General features: G+C 39.6%; 1 protein-coding gene across 2 annotated transcripts in view; it reads left to right on the top strand.

The window, feature by feature from the left end:
• Positions 1-2,049: 2,049 nt before the first annotated feature.
• Positions 2,050-20,844, top strand: part of SPAG6 (sperm associated antigen 6) — a 105,117-nt gene continuing 86,322 nt past the window's right edge. The window contains exons 1-2 of one of the 2 annotated variants that reach the window (XR_011920946.1): positions 2,050-2,237; positions 5,264-5,359. Coding sequence is in view for 1 of the 2 variants with exons in the window: in XM_072412736.1 (XP_072268837.1) it covers positions 2,213-2,237; positions 5,264-5,359 (121 nt within the window). In the remaining variant the exon portion in view is untranslated. The remainder of the gene's footprint in view (positions 2,238-5,263; positions 5,360-20,844) is intronic. The other variant, XM_072412736.1, reaches the window with a different exon arrangement.

The following is a 20,844-nucleotide window of genomic DNA, read 5'->3' as shown; positions in this document are numbered from 1 at the left end:
TTGAGTAGAGTTTATATATATATTTATGTATATATATATATATATATATATATATATATATATTACATTTTTGAAAAGATGGATTAAAATGAACTAAGAGGTCATGTTTTCCTTGCTCTCTGTTACCCCACTGGGTAGTTTCCCCCTTTTTATATTGGTTGCAATTGTCACCGGGACAGAAGGTGAGGAAAATGTACACGTATGGAATGGGAAAATCTGCTAATGGTGACCCCTATTCCAGTGATGTCCATCTAAGAAAAAATTCCTCAGACACGTTAAATTATTTATACTTTAATCAATACAAAAATACTTTAAAGCAGGCAGAGAGGGAATTTATTTGCAGCGATTCTTTGTTTTATTATTTGAGTATTTTCTCATTGGGCTCGATTTATAAACCAGGGATTCCCTCAAACATTCCCTAATGGGAATCTATTACTGCCATTAAAACACATGGACCTGGAAGAGTCCCATGAGGGAATGTCAGATTCCCTGTTTTATAAATAGAGCCCAAAAAGGGTATTATGTGGTGTATTCATGTCTTTTGCTCCAAGGCAGCCATTTTAAAAGAATGAGCTGCACACACACCTGTCAAGGCAAATATTTAGACATAGGCCAATTCTTTTTGGACACAGAGCACTGCAACACGCCACAGAGCGTTACTGTGCGTTGAATTGCACGTGAATGAACGTCACTGAAACATTTGTAGCATTATTTATTTACTATTATTATTATTATTTTGAGCTATTGTGTGAAAAAAAAACGATAATGAATGCGTATTTTTTTGGTTTTCATCAAGTTTCCTGTCAGCAGTGTTTACTCTGTATTCACCTCTATGGTTCATACAAATGAATGAAGGAAAGCAATTTGTAGCAGAGCACTCCAACCTAACAACGTAGCCTTATTTATTATTATTATTATTATTATTATAATTATTTTTTTTTTAGGTAATGCGTGAAAAAAATGATAATAAGAAATATTTTTCTGTGGAAAAGCTTTTTTCATGGTTTTTCCTGTCACCATTATTCACTCTGTATTCACCTCTATGGTTCATACAAATAAATGAAGGAAAGCCATTCATAGCAGAGCACCCCAACCTAACAATGTAGCATTATGTATTATTATTTTTTTTTTAGGTAATGCGTGAAAAAATGATAATTAAGAAATATTTTTCTGTGGAAAAGCTTTTTTCATCGAGTTTCCTGTCACCGTCATTCACTCTGTATTCACCTCTATGGTTCATACAAATGAATGAAGGAAAGACATTCTTAGCAGAGACCAACCTAACAACATAGCATCATTTTAATATGTAGCAGCGCCGTAATGCTTCTTATCGCTTCAAATCGCCGGCGAGCATAATGCTGGTAACTGTTGTCATTAACAATATGAATAATTGCTGCTACAAAAATTGTCTTCCTGACATAACCGGTATGAAAAATTAATAATAATATGAATTCCTGTTATAAATATGTATTTAACATGCAGCAAAGTGCTTAATGAACCACTAAATACCTGTGGTAGACATAGGACTATGGTAGGGACATTAGATTGTGAGCCCCTTTAGGGACAACTAGTATTATGACTATGAACTTTGTACAGCACTGCATAATATGTTGGTGCTATATATCTAGTGATAATAATATGTGAAGGAAAAGGGAGCCTGGTGTACAGGCACATTTTAATCACACCCTCAAAATCTTTATTTCCATTTTACACAATAAGCACGGCCTTGTCTTTTTTATTTTATTATTTTCCATGATTTTCTAATTTTTTAGCATTTCTTCCTCAGACTGTGACGGCTTTCACGTCACCTCACTGTGTTCCCGCCGCCAGGGAAACGCGCGTTTTTTTTTTTTTTTTTAAATCACACGTGAGGACACTGACTCCGTGACCTCACTGTACAACGTTCGACATGCCCCTGACGTTGCTATAGCAACCGACACGCAACCCCTCCCTCTTTGGCCTGAGGCTGAGGAACGTACCATATGTCTAGTCAAGCAGGGGGGACTTATTATTTTGGCTGTGGTGACATCAGGGTGGCCTGCGCTACACGTGTCGCCTTCTAGGTTCCCCCCATCGGAATGAAATCTTGGGAGCGCCCGCATCCGCCGAGGTCGCCATGGAGACGGCACACTGTTAGGCACAAGCTGAAGTGCATCCTGGAGACCAGAAACATTGAGAAAGGCGAGCAGACCGGTCACATCAAACAGCAACCATGAGCCAGCGACAGGTCCTGCAAGGTAACTTTATGGAGGCAATGTATTTATTTATTCTCACAATTATTGTTTATTTTTGTGTATAAAAACGTGTAACTGCTTATATATGAGGTGTTCCTGATACCCAGGCCCTGAAAAGTATGTCTTTAGATAGATACATATGACTTAATGCATTTCTCAAACCCCAAAATAAAAATCATATTGGTGGTTGTTCTTGCTTTATTTATTTTCACCTGTTGATTCTGCTGGTATCACCTAGCCCTGGGTGACAACACTAACTCAATTTACTGTATTACATAAAGTGTTGTCACCCTATCACAGGACTGCAGATCACCCGACTTAACTTCTTATATCAATACCATTGGTGTATTTTAGTCCACAGAAGGCAACAGGGAAAGCTGATAACATTGTCTGAGACTTCAAATCAGTCCACAGGAAGTTACGGGGTCACTGTGATTCTGGAAGGATCTACAAGATTTGCAGAGAGCTTAAAGTGGAAGTAAACCCAAAACTAATCCAAACCTATAAAATCACATTTACCATCAATCCCGCAGATCAGTCTGTCCATAGGGTCCCGCGTAGTCCTAGTATCTGTTTTCAGCCCGGCACAGGGGGAGCACCAGGCTCTGACATTTTCTCCTCTCTTCTTCAGGGTTCTTTTTCTTATGTCACCTGATCTGGCAATGCTCAGGCACGAGATCAGGTGATGTAGAATAAGGAAAAAGCTTGCCGATCTCACTGCGCATGCGTGAGATCTGCAATTTTTTCCCTATTGATGAAAGGGCTCCTTCCGCGCATGCCTGAGATGCTTGGGCATGCGCAGAAGGAGCAGCCAAGAGCCTCCTGGGATGGTGATGTAAGTATCCCGGGAGACTTTGCGCTTCCGTTCCTAATCACCTAGGTGATAGCGAATTAGGGGATGGTGCTGCACCCTTTTTGAGTGTTGCACTTAAAAAAACACAAACAAAATGTTTTACTTTAAATAAAAGCGTTGTCTACCCTTTATGTGAAGTAAAAATTCTGAGTTTAGGTATGCTTTAAGAAGCTTGCAACAAGCAATGCAGCCATCAGTATAATACAGCTCTGTTCTTACATTTAATTGAAAATCATTTCTGATTTTACTTGATTGGTGTTCTCTCCAGCCCGGATGCAGCACCTGGAACTTTTCAGTAACCACTTGGATGTTTTTGGGTGGCTACCGAAGAGTTCAGTCACAATACAGGGGCCGCCCCTACTTTTATCTTCTGCCCACCCAATTGTAAATGGGGAGAGCACTGTATTACAATATTACAGTGTAGTTTATTCCTAAGACTTTATTAACATTCACAAAATTATGCAAGGGGATCTCATTCATTGGTTTGCTGTTCTTTCAAGATTCACCATCACATTTGGGCGTTTCAAAAGCTTGTCTGTATGCAAATACAGCCGGCCCAGGAGCACCAACGCATTCAGACTGACACCCACCCATTAGGGCATTTTATTAATTCCACTGCTTGCAGCAGACTGGGAGATTATTGGTGGAATGCTCAGGCATCATGCTTGGTGTTTCAGGTCATCTCCATGCAATACAGGCAGATAATAGATGTGGGAGGGGCATGCAGGGTCCTGCCCCTCCCACCAGCCATGCTTTGCCTGCATTGCATAGAGATGTGCTGAGATACAACATATGATGATGCAAAAAGTGGGCTGTTTTTTTTTTTGGGGGGGGGGAGTTATGCAAATATCAAAATGCCAGTCTGGAGGGGCAGAAGTTAATATTAATAAACAGTATTTATATAGCGCCAACATATTACGAAGCGCTGTACATTAAATAGGGGCTGCGAATGACAGACAGATACGGACAGTGACACAGGAAGAAAGGATCCTGCCCTAAGAGCTTACAAAGTTGCGCTCCCATGTGATGCTGAGCCTCTGTAATTAAAAGAACTGAACTCCAATGAATGAGAAGGCTGGGCCTAGGATGGTCAAGCTGGGAAGCAAAGGACTAGAAGATGATGGATGCCTCCAGCCTGAAAATATGGTGAGTTCTATCTATATGGCTGCAGCTTCTAATACACATAGGGCTTGATTTATTAAAGCTCCCCATGACTGGAAAAGATAGACTATTGAAGGAGATCCTGAGTGATCCAGCAAACCTGGCATGGATCTAGTCTAGGACGTTTGTCAAATAATACCAAAGAATTTTTAATAAATCCATTTCATGTTTGCTGGATCACCCAGGTTCTCCCTGGATATTCTATCTTCTCCAGTCTTGGGGAACTTTAATGAATCAGACCCATTTGATCTGATTTATTAAAGCTCCCCCAGGTTGGAGAGGAAACACTTTCATCAGTGAACTTTGGTCATCCAGCAAACCTGGAATAGAATTATTAAATGCCAGTTGATATTTGTTTGCAAATGTTTTGAATCCTAGACCAGATTCATTCCAAGTTTCCTGGATCACCCAGGTTCACTGATGAAAGTGTATCCTCTCCTGCCTTGAAGAGCATTATTAAATCAGGCCCAACGTGAGAAGCTCACAGTGTGCACTGAAATCAGAATAAGCAGTTTCAGCTTAGGAAAGGAGCTGGAAAAATGCTCAAAACTGAAAAAGGGCGGAGGTCAGCTTTATCTAATTTTTCCCATGTTGATTGTTATAGATTGGCTCGTATGCTCCAGTTGATTTGATGTATTTTATAATCTCCTTTAGTTTTATGATATCTGCAGGAGTACCCATGGACCCCATTTATCAAAGCGTCTTCATATCTGTATAGCTCCACACTCACTCAGTCAGATTCAATCTTGTATGTTCTGTCATCTTCCAGCACAGGAATGAACCGATGAGGCAACACAGACCTTAGTTATAAAAAGCACTTTGATAGATGAGGCTCCACATTGTTTTACCATGAACAATCTCCCAAACATCAGCTGAGTCTGCAGGAAAAATAAAAATTACTGCCTGTGCTCTTTGAACGAATGCGTAACCAAACAGCAGTTGTCACAACAGAGCTGCCCGAGCTTCAGATAGAAGTGTGACAAATATGTAACCCGTCTGCCTTTTTTTCCTTCAGTGTTCGAGCAATATCAGAAAGCGCGGACCCAGTTTGTTCAGACGGTCGCAGAGCTTGCCACGAGACCGCAGAATATTGAGACTCTGCAGAATGCAGGTAATTCATCTCACATGGTAATGCATGGACTGCTTCAGGGCATGTTCAGATCAGCGGTATGTTACTGATGCGTTTACTGATCCCCGGTGTCTGTCATCGGCTGCTTGGTGCCCGGGAGCTGTCACTTCTCAGCATTTTCATTATTTTTACTACACAGTATTTTTAAAGTGCAAACATAATACGGAGCGCTGTACAAAGTCCATAGTCATGTCACTAACTGTCTCTCAAAGGGGCTCACAATCTAATGTCCCTACCATAGTCATATTCTTTAATACAGTCTAAGGTGAATTTTTGGGGGAAGCCAATTAACCTAACGGCATGTGGGAGGAAACCAGAGTACCCAGAGGACACCCACACAAACACAGGGAGATCTTGCAAACTCCATGCAGATAGTGTCCTGGCTGAGATTCAAACCTGTGACCTAGCTCTGCATAGACCAGAGTTCTAAGACTGCTGCAAGCGTCTGCAAAGCCTAGCAGAGAGGTGTTTTTTTCTTTAACTTTATTCTTGAATTGCAACTGCATATAAAACTACTTGCATAGGCAGCGAGATACAGTTCCAACAAGTCTATTATTGTTACTTTTGTTATCCAGTGTGTCTATAGCACCTACATATTATACAGCGTTTCACAAAGTCCATAGTCATGTCACAATCTGTCCCTCAAACGGGCTCACAATCTAATGTCCCTACCATAGTCATATGTCTTTAATACAGTGTAAGGTCAATTTGAGGTGAAACCAATTAACCTAACTGCATGTTTTTGGAATGTGGGAACAGTGTTCTCTGGCCCTTTTGGCTGGGTGTACTATCCGGCATTATTCAGTAACCACCCGGCTGTTTTTGGGTGGTTCCTGAAAAGTTAGGTTACAGTACAGTGCCACCACCCGCCTACAGCTTCTTCACACCCAGCTTAAACAACTTTTTGGGGAAAATACTGTGGAAGGACACTGGGGTACCCAGGTGCAACCCACGCAAATGCGGTGAGAACCTGCAAACTCCATGCAGACAACACCTAGCACAGCAAAGGCCAGTGTGCTAACTACTGAGTCACCATGCCTCCCACAAGTCTATGGACGCAGGGACATTGGGCCCGATTTATTAAAGCTCTCCAAGGCTGGAGAGCATACACTTTCTTGAGTGAAGCTGGGTGATCCAGCAAACCTGAAATGCATCTGGTCCAGGATTGAAAACATTTGCTAGAAAATAGCAAATTACTTTGAAGAAATCCATTCCAGGTTTGCTGGATCACCCAGCTTCGCTGAAGAAAGTGTACCTTCTCCAGCTTTGGAGCTTTATTAAATCGTAGCTATTAAGTCACCCCTGAAAATTATATTGGCTGGAGAAATGTGCAGAAATACTGCTGCGTCTTACCACTTGTCAAATAAAGAAAAAATAGTGAACCTGTTTGGTCCAATGTTAACTTTGCAAATACCACTACTACGCTGTACCTGCTGTTGTTTTTTTTACACTCAGGTCAAAACTGAAAATTAGATTTATGCCATGCATTGCCCAGGCTTCATGTTAATGGTTGTCAGCTAATACTTACTTTCACCTTGTCCTTCTGACACTCAAATCAGACCGCCATCAGCAAAGCATTTAGGCTTATGTAAATTGTGACATGGTACTTACACAGGGCCCACCTCTAAGTTCTTGAACTTCTATACAGCAAGCACCAGTGTTGTCATGTGGAAGCATGGGGAGTGACATGCATCTAAATGCCCTGTAGTACTGGGTATTTTAATCACCTATTGCTGCTAATTAGCACAGAAGGGTATAATAAGTGTGACTTGCGAATGAGGTTGCTACCTAAAGTAAACATCCGCTCAATTTAAACTTTAAACTTTAAAGTCTCACCTAGATGACTTCTCTGATCCAATTTGACTTTAAAACTGGCTTTCCCTGACTATCCTTGATTTGGTGAATAAATCATGACCACTGGCAGTTTCTATTTATAAATAGCATTTGGGTAATAGAAGGCATCACAAGGGGTGATTTAGGCAGGAAGCACTGGTGTGTTAAAGATAAACTCAGAACAAAAAAAATCAGTTCAATATATGTCTTATTAGCTACAAGAGTTATAAACCCAAACCTATATATTACCTGTTCAGAGATTAGGGCTGCTAATAAATAAGTTCCCCCTACATTCTACCCATACGCCACAGGGGGAGGAGTCAGATACAAGACCAGTCACACTGCCTAAGAAGAAAAGGCTGCAGTGATCGGTCTTACCTACAGGAAGCAAAGTTTCACGCTGTATAAATAAATGCACATATCTGAAAGAAACACTCAAAGCACCCCAAGGTTTATGTAAAAATACACTTAGCTCTTGTATTTAGACAAATTCTGTTCCGCCAGGAGTTTTATTCAGATGGGGATGATGCTATGCACACCGTAAATAATACCGTAATACCTTCATTTACCTCTCTTTGCTTTCCGCCTTTTTGATGGCTATTCAATGTTCAGAAATCTGTGGGACTGGCTGTGATTTTGACAGCTGAGCTCTGGTCTGTGTCTCAGAAAGGCCGGCAGTCGCTCTTGTACATACAGAACAAGTGTGCAAGCTTTGTTCTTAAATACACTTTCACACTATAATTGTTACAGTGCATTTTAAATTGTTCCTTTATGTGCAGATCAATAGAGTGCCCTCTGATCTGCATTAAATAGAAGTTAAAGCCTTGCAAGTTTTAATAAAACTATTTCCTGCTTAACCCTTGGTTAGCTTAGTTCTTAGTTTCCCTTTGTAGCTAATTTGCTGATTATTTAATATTTATATAATATTTATTTATTTTTACAATTTATATTTGAACTTTTTTTCTTTCCGTATTCCTTTTGAAGCTTTACATACATTTGTTCATAATTTGACAACAGTTTTATTATAACACAAAGTTATTGTCATTAGTGTTATTATGAGCAGGACAAACTCCAGTCATTTTAGGACAAACAAACAAATATGTATTTCTTTAGATGGCATAGAAAAAAAAACAATTTTGGAAGTCAATATTCCGTCAGTAAAAAACAAAAAGCATGGGGTGAATTGGACATTTACTGATGGAGAACCTGCCAGATCCATATGTTTCAATAACAGTAATTGATTCTCCACCAGCGAATGTTTCAGTGAATGTCAGATTCACGGCTTTATTAATAGATCCATGTATTTTAATTTTGGCTTCTTGAGTAGTGAGAAAGTTGCTGCGGGATCAGTAGATTTATAGGAGAAATGTTAAATTGCTCTGGTTTATAAAAAGTTTACAGGACGTGAGTTCATGATTAAAAAATGTTATAGGGAACATCCTGAAATTGTAATGGAACCCTGAAAAATATATTTCTTTTCTTAAGTTCCTACTGAATTGAATACATGTCTTGAGCCTCAGCTGTAGATCTACAGTGTGAAATCATCGAGGAGCAGCTGCTATCTCTGTCTGATGGTCTCATGATGTGGACTTATTTTTGATCATTTCTCTTCTTTACTGTACAGTTTTATCTTTGCTGCAGAGAAAGCCGCAGCTAAAGAACTTGCAGTGCAAAAATCTCCCTGCTATTGCCTTATTCATTCTGTAGATCTGTGCCTACACGTTTTCTGCTGCTGCTTCATAGCCCACCAGTCAGAGGAGCAGCTTCATGAGAAAGTTCTGCCTATACCAAGATGGCCAACTCCCCACACAGTGTGGAACATGGCATACTAAGTGGGTAACGGATCAGCTGCAGGAAACCTTCAGTTATTACTGGTGACTAGGCATTTACTCTCTACTTGCTGCTTTTTGTTTCATTGCTTGAATATGTCATGTTGAAGGTATGTCTGACAGCCATCAGTCAGATCAATGGGCCATTTTTTCCCCTATTGATGAAAGGGCTCCTTCTACGCCCTCCTGAGATGCTCGTGCATGTGCAGAAGAACCAGCCTCCGGGGTTGCGTGACGTAGGTATCCCAGGAGGCTCTGTGCTCCCATTCATTTTTGATCGCATAGGCAATCGAGAATTAAGGAGGTGGTGCTGCACCCTTCTGTAAAAAAAAAAAAAAGTTTTGCACTTATAAAAAAAAAATACAAACAAACGGAATTTTTACTTTAATTAAAAGGGTTGTCTACCCTTTTAGGTACGCTTTAAGTTTTAATCTGATTTATGATACAGTGAGTGGAGACAAGAAGAGAGAAAAGACAAACACCTGTTCAGGAAGTGGTCCCACCCAATCTTCTGAGGAGCAACTTAGCATCTTGCTACTAAGAAAAACCTGGAACAATCACATAAAGAATTATTGCCTAATTTTTTAATTAAAATGGTTTGCAATGAGGGCCAGCAGATTTTTTATTGTAGATCGTTTCTTGTCAAATACATTCCAGAGTAAACGTAAAGACAGATGGATATTAGTAAATGTATGGCTTTGTGTTTACACCCAGCTGAGTTGCAGCAGAGCAGTGCAGGATTCATGCCCAATGTAACACAAGTTTGGGTAAGGGCGATCCACTTCCCAAAATGCTTCACGCTAATTTTCTTGGCAGTTCTGTGACAAAGACTCCCAATTTATTCCTTGGTAAACTGCTGCAGATTATATATTGGAGAAACTTGGCCTGATTTATGAAAGCTCCCCAAGACTGGAGACGATAGACTATCATGGGAGAACCTGGGTGATCCAGCAAAACTGGAATAGATTTCATAAAAATAATTTGCTGTTAATTGGCATACGGACCATATTTAATTTTAATCCAGTTTGCTGTATCATTCAGGTTCTATCTACTCCAGTCTTTGAAAGCTTTAATAAATCCAGCCCACTCTGTTTACCAAAATAATTGCTGCATGAAAAATCTGCCATTATGTTGTAGTTGGAATCACAAAACCCATTTGTGATTGTAGGTTTATTCTTGCTTTATTTTGTTTTGTTGTGTTGGAACCAAGTTGTGTAATTACTTTTGGTATAGCAATGACCAGCATTTGCTTTGTAGTCTGAACCTGGTATTATGGAACATATGGGTGACTGTGAAATATTAGGGATTTTAGTAGCTGCATGTGCTTCTCAGCCATGGCTTCATTTACAGGTCAGGCTGACCTGGTTCTACCGCACAATTCGTCACTAAGCAAGTATTGGTTAGAAAGAACTTCATTGCTGAGGAACAAGCCGAACCATCCGTGTTCTAGAAGAAGAACAAGTCCCTGTTTTATAGGTAGTAGAATTGTTATCCCTTATGTTATTCTGCCAAGGAAGTAAAACATCTGAAACACATCATTATATTCTGTTGACACCATTTCCAAATTATTCTTTCTTGTATAATTTGCATATTATATTTCTACATCTGGAAAGTAGCTACATCAAATAATCCTCTATAGCCTAGCAGAAAGAAGCCATTGGTGAATACAGCTGGGAGAGATTGACTTTTTAAGTCTTGTGTGTGGGGTAAAGATTCACTGCAAGCAGTTCCTCAACCTCCTTCTGAGTCAAAGTCATAGCTCTGGTATCAGCCAAGCACTTGCTTTGTAGTTAGAAAGAGTGTATCTCTGCAGTGAGACCACTGTTTCAACACAGAGTACAAGGGTCCATCTCTACAACATGCTGGCAGAAGACAGACTTTTCTACCAAGGCTGTGGCTGCTTTCTAAAAAAATACTCATCTACTCTTAGTTGCTCAACCACTCCAAAAATTACCTGCTGCTTCCCACATGAATTTTTCCCCTTCATTGATCCTGGGCAACATTCATCCTGAAAGAGGAGTGATGCTGGACACGTAGAGCAGTAAGATAAAGGGGCCTAGCTGCATCTTGAAAAAAAATACTATATCTGGTCTTGTTCCCTCAAGTGTGCTTTGTTAACTTCCCTATCTTAACGCAGAACTAAACCAACAATTCTCACCTGTTTCAGTTTTCTTGCTGGGCGCTGCTATCTTTTTCTTTCTTCTCTTCCTGACGATCATCTTTGACCATCTTAATTGACTGGGCCGGGATGATATAACTTCCACCTAGGCATACCAGTCACATGCATGGGAAGCTGGGATTGCTGGGTATCCCGGCATCAAAAGCCAAAGCTGGGCATTCACAATTCAGCTTGTTTGATGGATGGCCAGAGCCATCAGGCAGGTAGGAGAGATTGTTGTAGAAGAAACATTGCCTGTCCCTTTCTGCAGTAATGACCTGCCTGATCGTGGATTTGTAAAAGTGGTTCCGCTTTCATATTCAGCAATGCACAGGGCAAGAATTGGTGCCATTCATTGTTAATGGTTTCCCAAACCTCACCAACAAACTACTATGCAGCGCGCATTCTTGTGTTGCAGATTGCAGCAAGCATTTTATTTGTGTGCGATAAACAATGTGGGACAAACCATTCAAATCAGTGAGCTGCCATATGCAATGAGAACAGCAAGATGTTTGTGTGTCTTGCAAAATGCATTGCACGCCTGTAGTGGGAGTAAGCAAGGATCTGCTTGGGCATAGAATATGTTCACTGTAAGCCTCCACCGTATCTATCTGTTTAACTTTTTTTTGCCTTTTTCTTATTAATAATACACAGTATTTATATAGCGCCGACATATTACGCCGAGCTGTACAAAGTCCATAGACATATCACTAGCTGTCCCTCAAACCGGCTCACAATGTAATGTCCCTACCATAGACATATGTCTTTATTACAGTGTAGGGTCAATTTGAGGTGAAACCAGTAACCTAACTGCATGTTTTTGGAATGTGGGAACAGTGTTCTTTTAGCTGGGTGTACCACCCGGCACCATTCAGTAACTACCCAGCTGTTTTTGGGGGGTTACTGAAAAGTTGGGTTACAATGCAGGGCCACCGCCCGCCTACAGTTTCTCCCCACCCAGCTTAAAAAACTTTCTGGGAAGAATAGTGTGGGAGGAAGCTAAAGTACCCCTGGAGAAACCCACACAAATGCGGGGAGAAATTTAAACCTGCTGGGACCTAGCGCTGCAAAGGCCAGAATGCTAACCACTGAGCCACCATGCCTCTTACAAGTCTGTGGAGGAAGCAAGGACAGAAAGTCAGCCCTGAACATTGCAGCTAAAGAGGTGCTCACAATATAATGTCCCTACCATAGTCATGTGATTATTACAGTCTAAGGTGAATTTTGTAGGGAAGCCAATTAACCTAACTATGTTTTTGGAATGTGGAAGGAAATCTGAGTACCCGGAGGAAACCCACACCAACACAGGGAGAACCTGCAAACTCCAAACTTTTGGCTTGGCTGAGCATTGAACCTGGGACCCAGCGCTGCAAAGACCAGGGAACTAACCTCTGAGCCACTGGCTTTGCGTTTGATGAATATAATTTCAATCTATAAAATTTAATTAAATTCTAAGTATGTCTCATGTATAAGAAAATGTTATGAAAGTAAAAAAAGTGTTTTTTGACCTTCAGTGTTCTTCAGCAGATTTCAAGCCCTATGTTTTATTATGTGAATAGGATTATTAACCTGCTGATCACTTTCCTTTTTATTAGTTTTAAAGAGTTTAAAGCCCTGCAAAGTGATTTCACATTGATTAAGTAGCAAAGTGATTATAGGCCTTTTGTAATGCATCTTCCACTTGATTACTATTAAAGCAGTTAATGCCCCATAAAGTTGATTTATGGCCACCAAATCCAGATCGCTGCAAGTCAATCAAGGCAATTTGAAATAGTGTCTCAATCCAAGGTTTGACTTCTATAGATTCTGAGAGGAAAGGAGAAAAAAATGAGATTAGTATACAGCTATGGCCTGACCTGTGAATTCTCAGTATGCAATACAATATAGTGCCCTCTCCTCTGATACTGATGTCTTAAACATTGGGCACCTTTTTATGATAGAAAAGAATAGAAAATGCTGTACAGTATTTTGTTTTATGCTTCAGTTAGAAGTGCTTTGGTAAAGTGGGGCAGCTACTGTCCTATATGATGATGTCAGGATGGGTCTGCTGGTTAGAAATGTTTTTTACATTATACCCGCTGCTTACAGGATTGTACTGGTGCATTATGGTGTCAGCAGTGTAGATTGGGGTATCTGGAGCTCACCAGATGAAATCAGAGTAATGTCCTCTCTTAAAGGGCCTGATTTATTAAAGCTCTCCTCGACTGGAGAGGATACACATTCCTCAGTAAAGCTGGGTGATCCAGCAAACCTGGAATGAATCTGGTCCAGGATTAAAGTTATTTGCTAACAAATAGTTAATTATGTTTAAGAAATGCATTCCAGGTTAGCTGGATCACCCAGCTTTACATATTAAAATTAATCCTCCTTAGCCTTGGATAGCTTTAATAAATCAGGCCCACAGTGTTGTGGGCAGATGCCCTTGGTAAGGGGGCTTGATTAAATAGACATGGTTTAACAACCACCTAGAATGGAAACAAAGGACCACTTTAAATAAAATGTATTTACAAAATGTTTAACCAGTTGTTTTACTAGCAGCATAGCTAATCATACCTGCAGTCAGTTGTTTTTGTTTACAAGCATGTCACTGAACACCGTTATGTTAAATATTATTGCACACAATTGTTCTTTCACTGGCATAGAATCTGTTCTGCAATCCAAAAAACAAAAAAACAAACAAAAAGCACTGAATAATATAATAAATATAATCTACATATACTGAATAAAGAGTCACTTGCTTATTCAATATATAAGCAAGTGACTCTTCTGTTGTGCCCTTCATCTTTAAATGGCTGGCATTCTACATATTCCCTGGCATCTAGCTGTGTTTTCACCCATACCTTGTGTCTGATTGTTCGTGTTTATGATACTGTATCCTTTGGCATCAAATAGTGGAATCAGAAATAGCACACAGTGTACATAATACTTTCTTTATTTTGGGAAACAAAAGGGAGCGACTCTAGCAAAACAGCAAATGTCTTTATTACACTGAAGATTTCATGGAATGTATAATATGCTCCATGTGTGGTTCTCCAATATATTAATTCTAACATATATATATATATATATATTTATATATATAATATATATTATATAATAATATTATTAATAATAATATATACAGCACCTTCTGCTTTATGGAGAGGAGAGGGGGAGAATGACGGAGGGGCACCCTGCTGCTCGCTCAGGTACTTCCCTTGCATTAGGATTGTTCGTAGTCCATTGTCTGTGGATCCGCCAGGACAGTCGTTCGCACGATGGACAACGGGGCTGTACACACGCCAGATTCCGGTCTGATATTGGCCTTGAGCCGATTATCGGGCGAGAATCATTGGACGTTTGTACCGAGCTTTAAGGTATATGCAAATTTAGGTTTTTCCTCATAATTTAATTGGCTACTATTTTATTATTATCTCTCTTTTCTTTGCCCTGATTTGTGAAGAGTACCGGTAAATTTTTTGGGGGCAACTTTAGCAAACAATAGTCGGGTATGACTAAGGACAATGGGCCCTGGACAGCACATTGTAGTAATACAATTGTGTAGAATGTTTGGGAGCCAAAAGAAATACATTTGAAGAGTGAAAGAACAATCATTCAACAGCACTATGAATAGTCTATACAATACATAGGGGAGGAGGGAACGACAGAGGAATGTTTTCTCTGTAATATTTCCTACTTGGCTTTACATGCACCCAATATGTAGCAAGTGCTTTTATGATAGTGGACTGTATGTGGGCTGTGTAATTTTAAATGTACTTCATAACTACTATATTGAAGGCCATTTGATACAATTGCTTATTGTGATTTCAGCTCTTCTGCTTTCAATATGTTCTTGTGTATTCTGGCAGCTCTATGTAAAAATAAAGTAATTTTCTTGAAAACTCAGAGGGAGCTTATTAATGCAGAATAAATCAATTCCAAAGCCAACATTTTGGTTCACAATGAGAAAGCTTTTTTTATGTTGCTTTGAAAATGCATTTTTTCACCTTATTTACCAGCTGAATGCTCTGTAAATAAGCAATGTGACATGACAGTGAGACTTGTACTGTAATAACTGCATGTCTCTGGTGGATAGAGCAATACAATGAGAGCTTGATTATCTCCATTCACCTTGGGGAGTAAGGGTCTTCATGTCAGAGTAGGGAGAGCTACAAGTCTGCTTTAATGCAGAAAAAACAGCAGGGAAGCAACAGACAGGGAGGACTGGGTGTTTTTAAGTGGCGACAGAGTTTTATACATAATTACTTTATTTGTAAGCGTATGTAATATGTCTCTGGATACTAAACAAAAGATGATAAAATCAAGCAGAACAAGGATGCAGTAGGAGAATGGGCTGCCTTTGTGAAGTAAGCAATAAAGCACTTAAAGCAAACCTGTCAGATACATTGATTTGTCCAAACTGTTATTACTGCCAGGGTGCAAGCACCTTTGATAATCCGTTAATTGATTGCTGTGTTCCTGCAGAAACTGATGGGTCCTAGTTACACATTATGAACAGTGTTTTGTCTTCTAGAACTAAGGCTGGGTACACACGTGCAATAATTGTCGTTGATCATGAAAGATCCTTTCAAATGACTGAATGATGCATGAACAAGAGCTGTACATATAGCGCTGTTCTGCTAGATAGAGAGGGGAGAACGACTGAGCAACACCCCACTGTGCTCTCTTCACTTCCATTACCATAATTTGTGGATCTGCCAGGACAGATGACATTTGCTGCACACACTTCAGATTCTCATCAGATATCAGCCCTGAGGTGATTATCAGACAAGTATCATCCGATGTGTGTACATAGCCTTGGTCTGCACCTTTATCAAGTATTGCCACAGGGTTGGATCATTATTACACAGTATTTTTTATAGTGCCATCATATTACACAGTGCTGTATAAAGGCTATAATCATGTCACTAACTGTCTCTCAATCTAATGTCCCCACCATAGTCATATGCCTTTAATACAGTCTAGGGTCAATTTTGGGGGGCCAATTAACCTAACATCATGTTTTTTGAATGTGGGTGGAAACCAGAGGACCCGTAAGAAACCCACACAAACACGGGGAGAGCCTGCAAACTCCATGCAGATAGTGTCCTGGCCAAGATTCAAACTTAGGACGCAGTGCTGCAAAGGCCAAAGTGCTAACCACTAAGCCACCGTGCTGGACTGTCCTTTCTAATTTTTATGCAGCCAATGAAGACTAAAAGATAAGAAATGTCAAATAGACAGGATCCAGAAGCTCGTTGGGGTAGAGAAATAGATTAGAACAACATTTCCCAACCAGGGTTCCTCCAGAAGTTGCTAGGGGTTCCTTCAGCAAAGAGCAATTTGTGCCTCTCAGGTCAGTTTGACAGACACCAATAATCTTTTTGGGTTACATTCTTCCTACTGGCCACCACACTAATGTACTGTGAGCTGTGGATATAGCAATTATAGCAGGGGGTCTCTGAAGAACTGAAAGTTACTTCAAGGGGTTCTCCTATGTTAAAAGAAACAGAGGATTAGAAGATGCTTGCATCTTGCCAGTATGGTTAGTTTGGACACATACGTATAACTGATAGGAACTAGACATGTTCATGTCTTCATCCTTACCATTTTCAGTAAATAAACTAGCAGTTTTCATGTCTCTGGGAACCAATAGGTACCTGCCAAAATCCCCAGACCAGACCCAGTCCTGGGGGAAATAATGACTGTGTTTTCCAATTATTGCTGCTGGTTTGCCAGGAAACATCAATACTATTTTTTAATTTCTATGTAGAAGTTAAACATCTGCCCAGGGATATAGAGTTTTGAAATAATGCGAATGCATCCTATTGATCTATTTTAGGAGCCATGTTTACCAAAAAGAAAGATGCCACTTTAACACTCACCGAGGCAAAACAATTCTGTTTTTTTTTTTTTTCAAATAACTTTTATTGTGAAAAAACATCAAGGTTCATACAAAAAATAAAACAATCGTACAGTATGGGTCAAAGTTATACAACTAAAAATACATGTAAAGTGCAACAATTCTGTGTTTAATCTTAAAAAACACTTAGCTGCAGTACATAAATGTGAACAAGCCACCTAGGAATAACTGGAATTTCTACTTGATTACCTTTCATGCAATAAAATGAACAAATTTAAACGGGCACCCATTCTAACATCTTGTTTTAGGAAACCTCCCCAGGTGGGGATTTAGTTACTATACACATATGAGTGTAGGAATTGTAAAGCAAGCATTAGATGTAGAGCTAGCTAACCGGTTACAAAGATCAGGCTGTAGAAATCCGCCTGCAGTTTGCATTTGACTAAGTTTATGTTCTACTTGGTAGCAATTTAGTAGTCATCTTTTCATACCGATACCCTCTAGTTAAGTCTAATATTGCTAGGACCAGTGACGGCTCTGTGTGGCTTTAGCTTGATGTTGCTTTGGTTTGCAGTTTTAATCCAGACACTCACAGTTACATTTTTAAATAGTTTTTCTTTATGTACTTTTAGCTTCCAGCACAAAAAAATTGTAGCTGCTGCTGGTGCCTGGTGTTTATACATTTCAGTTCATTAAATGATTAACTTTATGCAGCAAAAGAACCACTTTAATAGCCACCATAAGTTATCCTGGGCCAGCATTTCTTAATCAGGGTTTTGTGGAAACCCTAAGTTGCACCAGAGGTCGTTATTGGCTTCTACTGCAGTGGTAGGTAGAGCTCTCTGTAAAAGTCTGCAAAGTTCTGGAGGCAAAATTGATGTACAGACGACTGCAATTTGTTTTCCAAGATAAGTGACTACTTACACCAGTGATCTTTTAGTTGAGTGACCTTCTTCCCAGTGGAAGAAACATTCTTTCTATTGATCATCATGTGACATGGCCTTCTTTTTACCCTGACCAATATTGTAAAGAGCATTTTTCTTTTCACTGACCACCAGTGTACAAGGATCCTTCTCTACTGACTTCTAATATGTATCACTGTAACCAAGATTATTCCTCAAGCAGAGAATATACAGTAAGAAACACTTAAACTGGATTGTATTGGAAAAAACAAATCAATGCCTTTGAATACTTAAGGGGTGTATAAACATCTTTTACAGAGAAGAATATCAGGAGCAAAAAAAAAAAGGAAACCTGAATTACTGGCTTCATGCTTTGATTTTTCTTTTAAGCAGACTTTACTATAAGATGCAGTCTGCTCAGTTTACCTCCTTTCCTTTTTGCAAATTTACACTTTTTACACCTTATATTAGTAGGTAGAAAATGTACCTGTAAATAAAGTTACATTTATACTTCACTGACCCCATCCTTCAAATTTCTGGGAAATGCAGAGCACCTTCTGTGCGAGTTTGGCTACTCTGTAATTTTTCAGATCTTGGCCAAAGTAGTATAATGTCATCCTCATCATGGCACCACAGGCAAGGGTCATGGTTAAAGTGAGTCTAAACCTTATTTTTACAAGTACATTTTTAGAAATAGTATTTGATTTGTGAAGAGGAGGGGAGCCAGAACTGGGTTAGCAGACCTGCACGGTCAGCTTTAATAATATGTGACAGGTACACGTTGGCCCTCTGTTATCTAAAACTGGTTGAAAACTGACATTGGAGCACCATTGAGAGGCATTTAGTCTCTGAGAACGTGTGACAAAAGCCAAATGGAGGCAGTGAGTTTGGGGTGGAGGGAAATGTCAAGTGTAAAGGTTAATTTTTCTTCTTCACTGGAAGCATAGAACCCCCTAAAAACTTTAACAGCATTAAATTATTAATATTAAATTGTTACAAAGTGGTTTATTTTGTTGTGTGATGAATATAAATGTGTTGAGAATATTTTACCTTACCTTTACCTTTAAAAAAAAAAATGGAGTAGGATGACTTCCTGTCCAGTGTTTACACCAAACTAAATAATGATTTCTTTCACTCTGTATGGCAGCAGATGTTCAACAATTAGGCAGCGTACACACATTCAATATTTGTCGCTGGAAACATCTTTCCTGATTGTTTCCAGCAACAAAAGAGTGACAGATTAGTGACAGTAAGTGTTGTACATACACTGGGCCTGATTTATTAAATTAGCTTTCCAAGGCTGGAGAGAATACACGTTTATCGGTAAAGCTAGGTGATCCAACAAACCTGGAATGGATTTGACTAAAGTCATTAGCTATTTGTTAGCAAATGTTTTAAATTCTGGACCAGATCTATTCCAGGTTTGCTGGGTCACCCAGCTTCACTGATGAAAGTGTATCCTCTCCAGCCTTGGAGAACTTTAATAAATCAGGGCCAGTGACTTTTTGTTCCATGGAAGGGGAGGGGGTAAAATGAAGGAGTGGCGCCCCGCTGTGCTCTTCTACCTTAACCTTTTAACTTTAACGGAGCTTACCTCCGGTCGTTCATGCATTAGTCAGGACTGATCTATGAATGACTTTGGATGACCATTGTACATATGTCAGATTCTCGTTTAAATTGAGCCTGATCATTCATATTGGTTAAGAATCAAGGACAATGCAAACTGGAATCAAATCCAATAATTATGTGATGAACCCAGTGCATACAATTCACATAAAGTACAAATCTTCCTTTACATCTTCTCATCCTAAACCAAACCTTTCTATGTCTATGTGTCTCACACGCTTCTCCTATCAGGTGCTGCAGCTCACCATAAGAGACATTGAGACCCTGCTTAGGGCAGGGCTTGCTGTGGCCAGGAGATGTTTTTTAAGCTACAGGCTGGTGCATCTGCACTTAAATACTGAAAATAAAATATTATTTTCATTGCACTGTAATGGTAACAGACACAGCTTACATGAGGGAGACAACTCTGCTCTGACTTCAGGAGCAGTGATGGATCATTGCCACAGCATAACAGGAAGCTGCCTTATTTCAATAGCCTGATCAAAAATTATTTGTGAGGGAAAGTTAGGAAAACTGCAGATGTTCTAATCATTAAGTGGTACCACATATTTATTTTTAATGGGTGGCCTTAGTTTTTGTTTAAATGCAACATATCTTATTTCTGTTGTATTAATGCATAGCTGTGTGAGTGTTATTAACACACAATACATTTAACGTAGTTGTTTTTTTTTGTGTTTGGTACTGTGCTTCTTTAAAATTTAAGTAAGTGTTCCATTATAAGCTCCCATTTTCTGGAGTTAATATTCATGGAAATATATACTTTTAATCTGAGGAGTTTAATTTAGCGGAGATTAAAAGCCAAACTGTATGTATTACTAGATTTCCATGAGTGTTTTTGGTGACCGCAAGCAGACCACAGTTTTGGAATTCATCCTACATGTGGTCAGCTTTTATATTATTTTAACTCAGGCAAAGCCTGTTCCTTCCATTCCTATCTAATGTAAATATTAGGGGAAAATATGTAAAATGTATACATTGTGTATGGCTTCCGCTTAGAAGCGATAAGTGAATGCGGAGCTGCAACTGCAATAGTCACAGGGACTTGAGGAAAAATGAGGCTGGTTTTATGAAACTGGTAACAACACTGTTATTCCTCTCTCAGGCACGTGGTTTTGGCATCACCTTTGATTCTGCCCTCTCATTTACCCCCCCATATTCAGAACATTTCCAGGTTCGGTCACATCTCCAAAATCCGCCCCTACCTGTCCCCAGAGACCACCAAACTTCTTGTACACGCTCTTATAATCTCTCGTCTGGACTACTGTAACCTCCTCCTC

This window comes from Pyxicephalus adspersus, chromosome 5 (assembly GCF_032062135.1).
Source record: "Pyxicephalus adspersus chromosome 5, UCB_Pads_2.0, whole genome shotgun sequence".
In the NCBI taxonomy this organism is placed as follows: domain Eukaryota; kingdom Metazoa; phylum Chordata; class Amphibia; order Anura; family Pyxicephalidae; genus Pyxicephalus; species Pyxicephalus adspersus.
The sequence above is the reverse complement of the archived record's forward strand: the minus strand, read 5'-3'. Positions and strand labels throughout refer to the sequence as shown.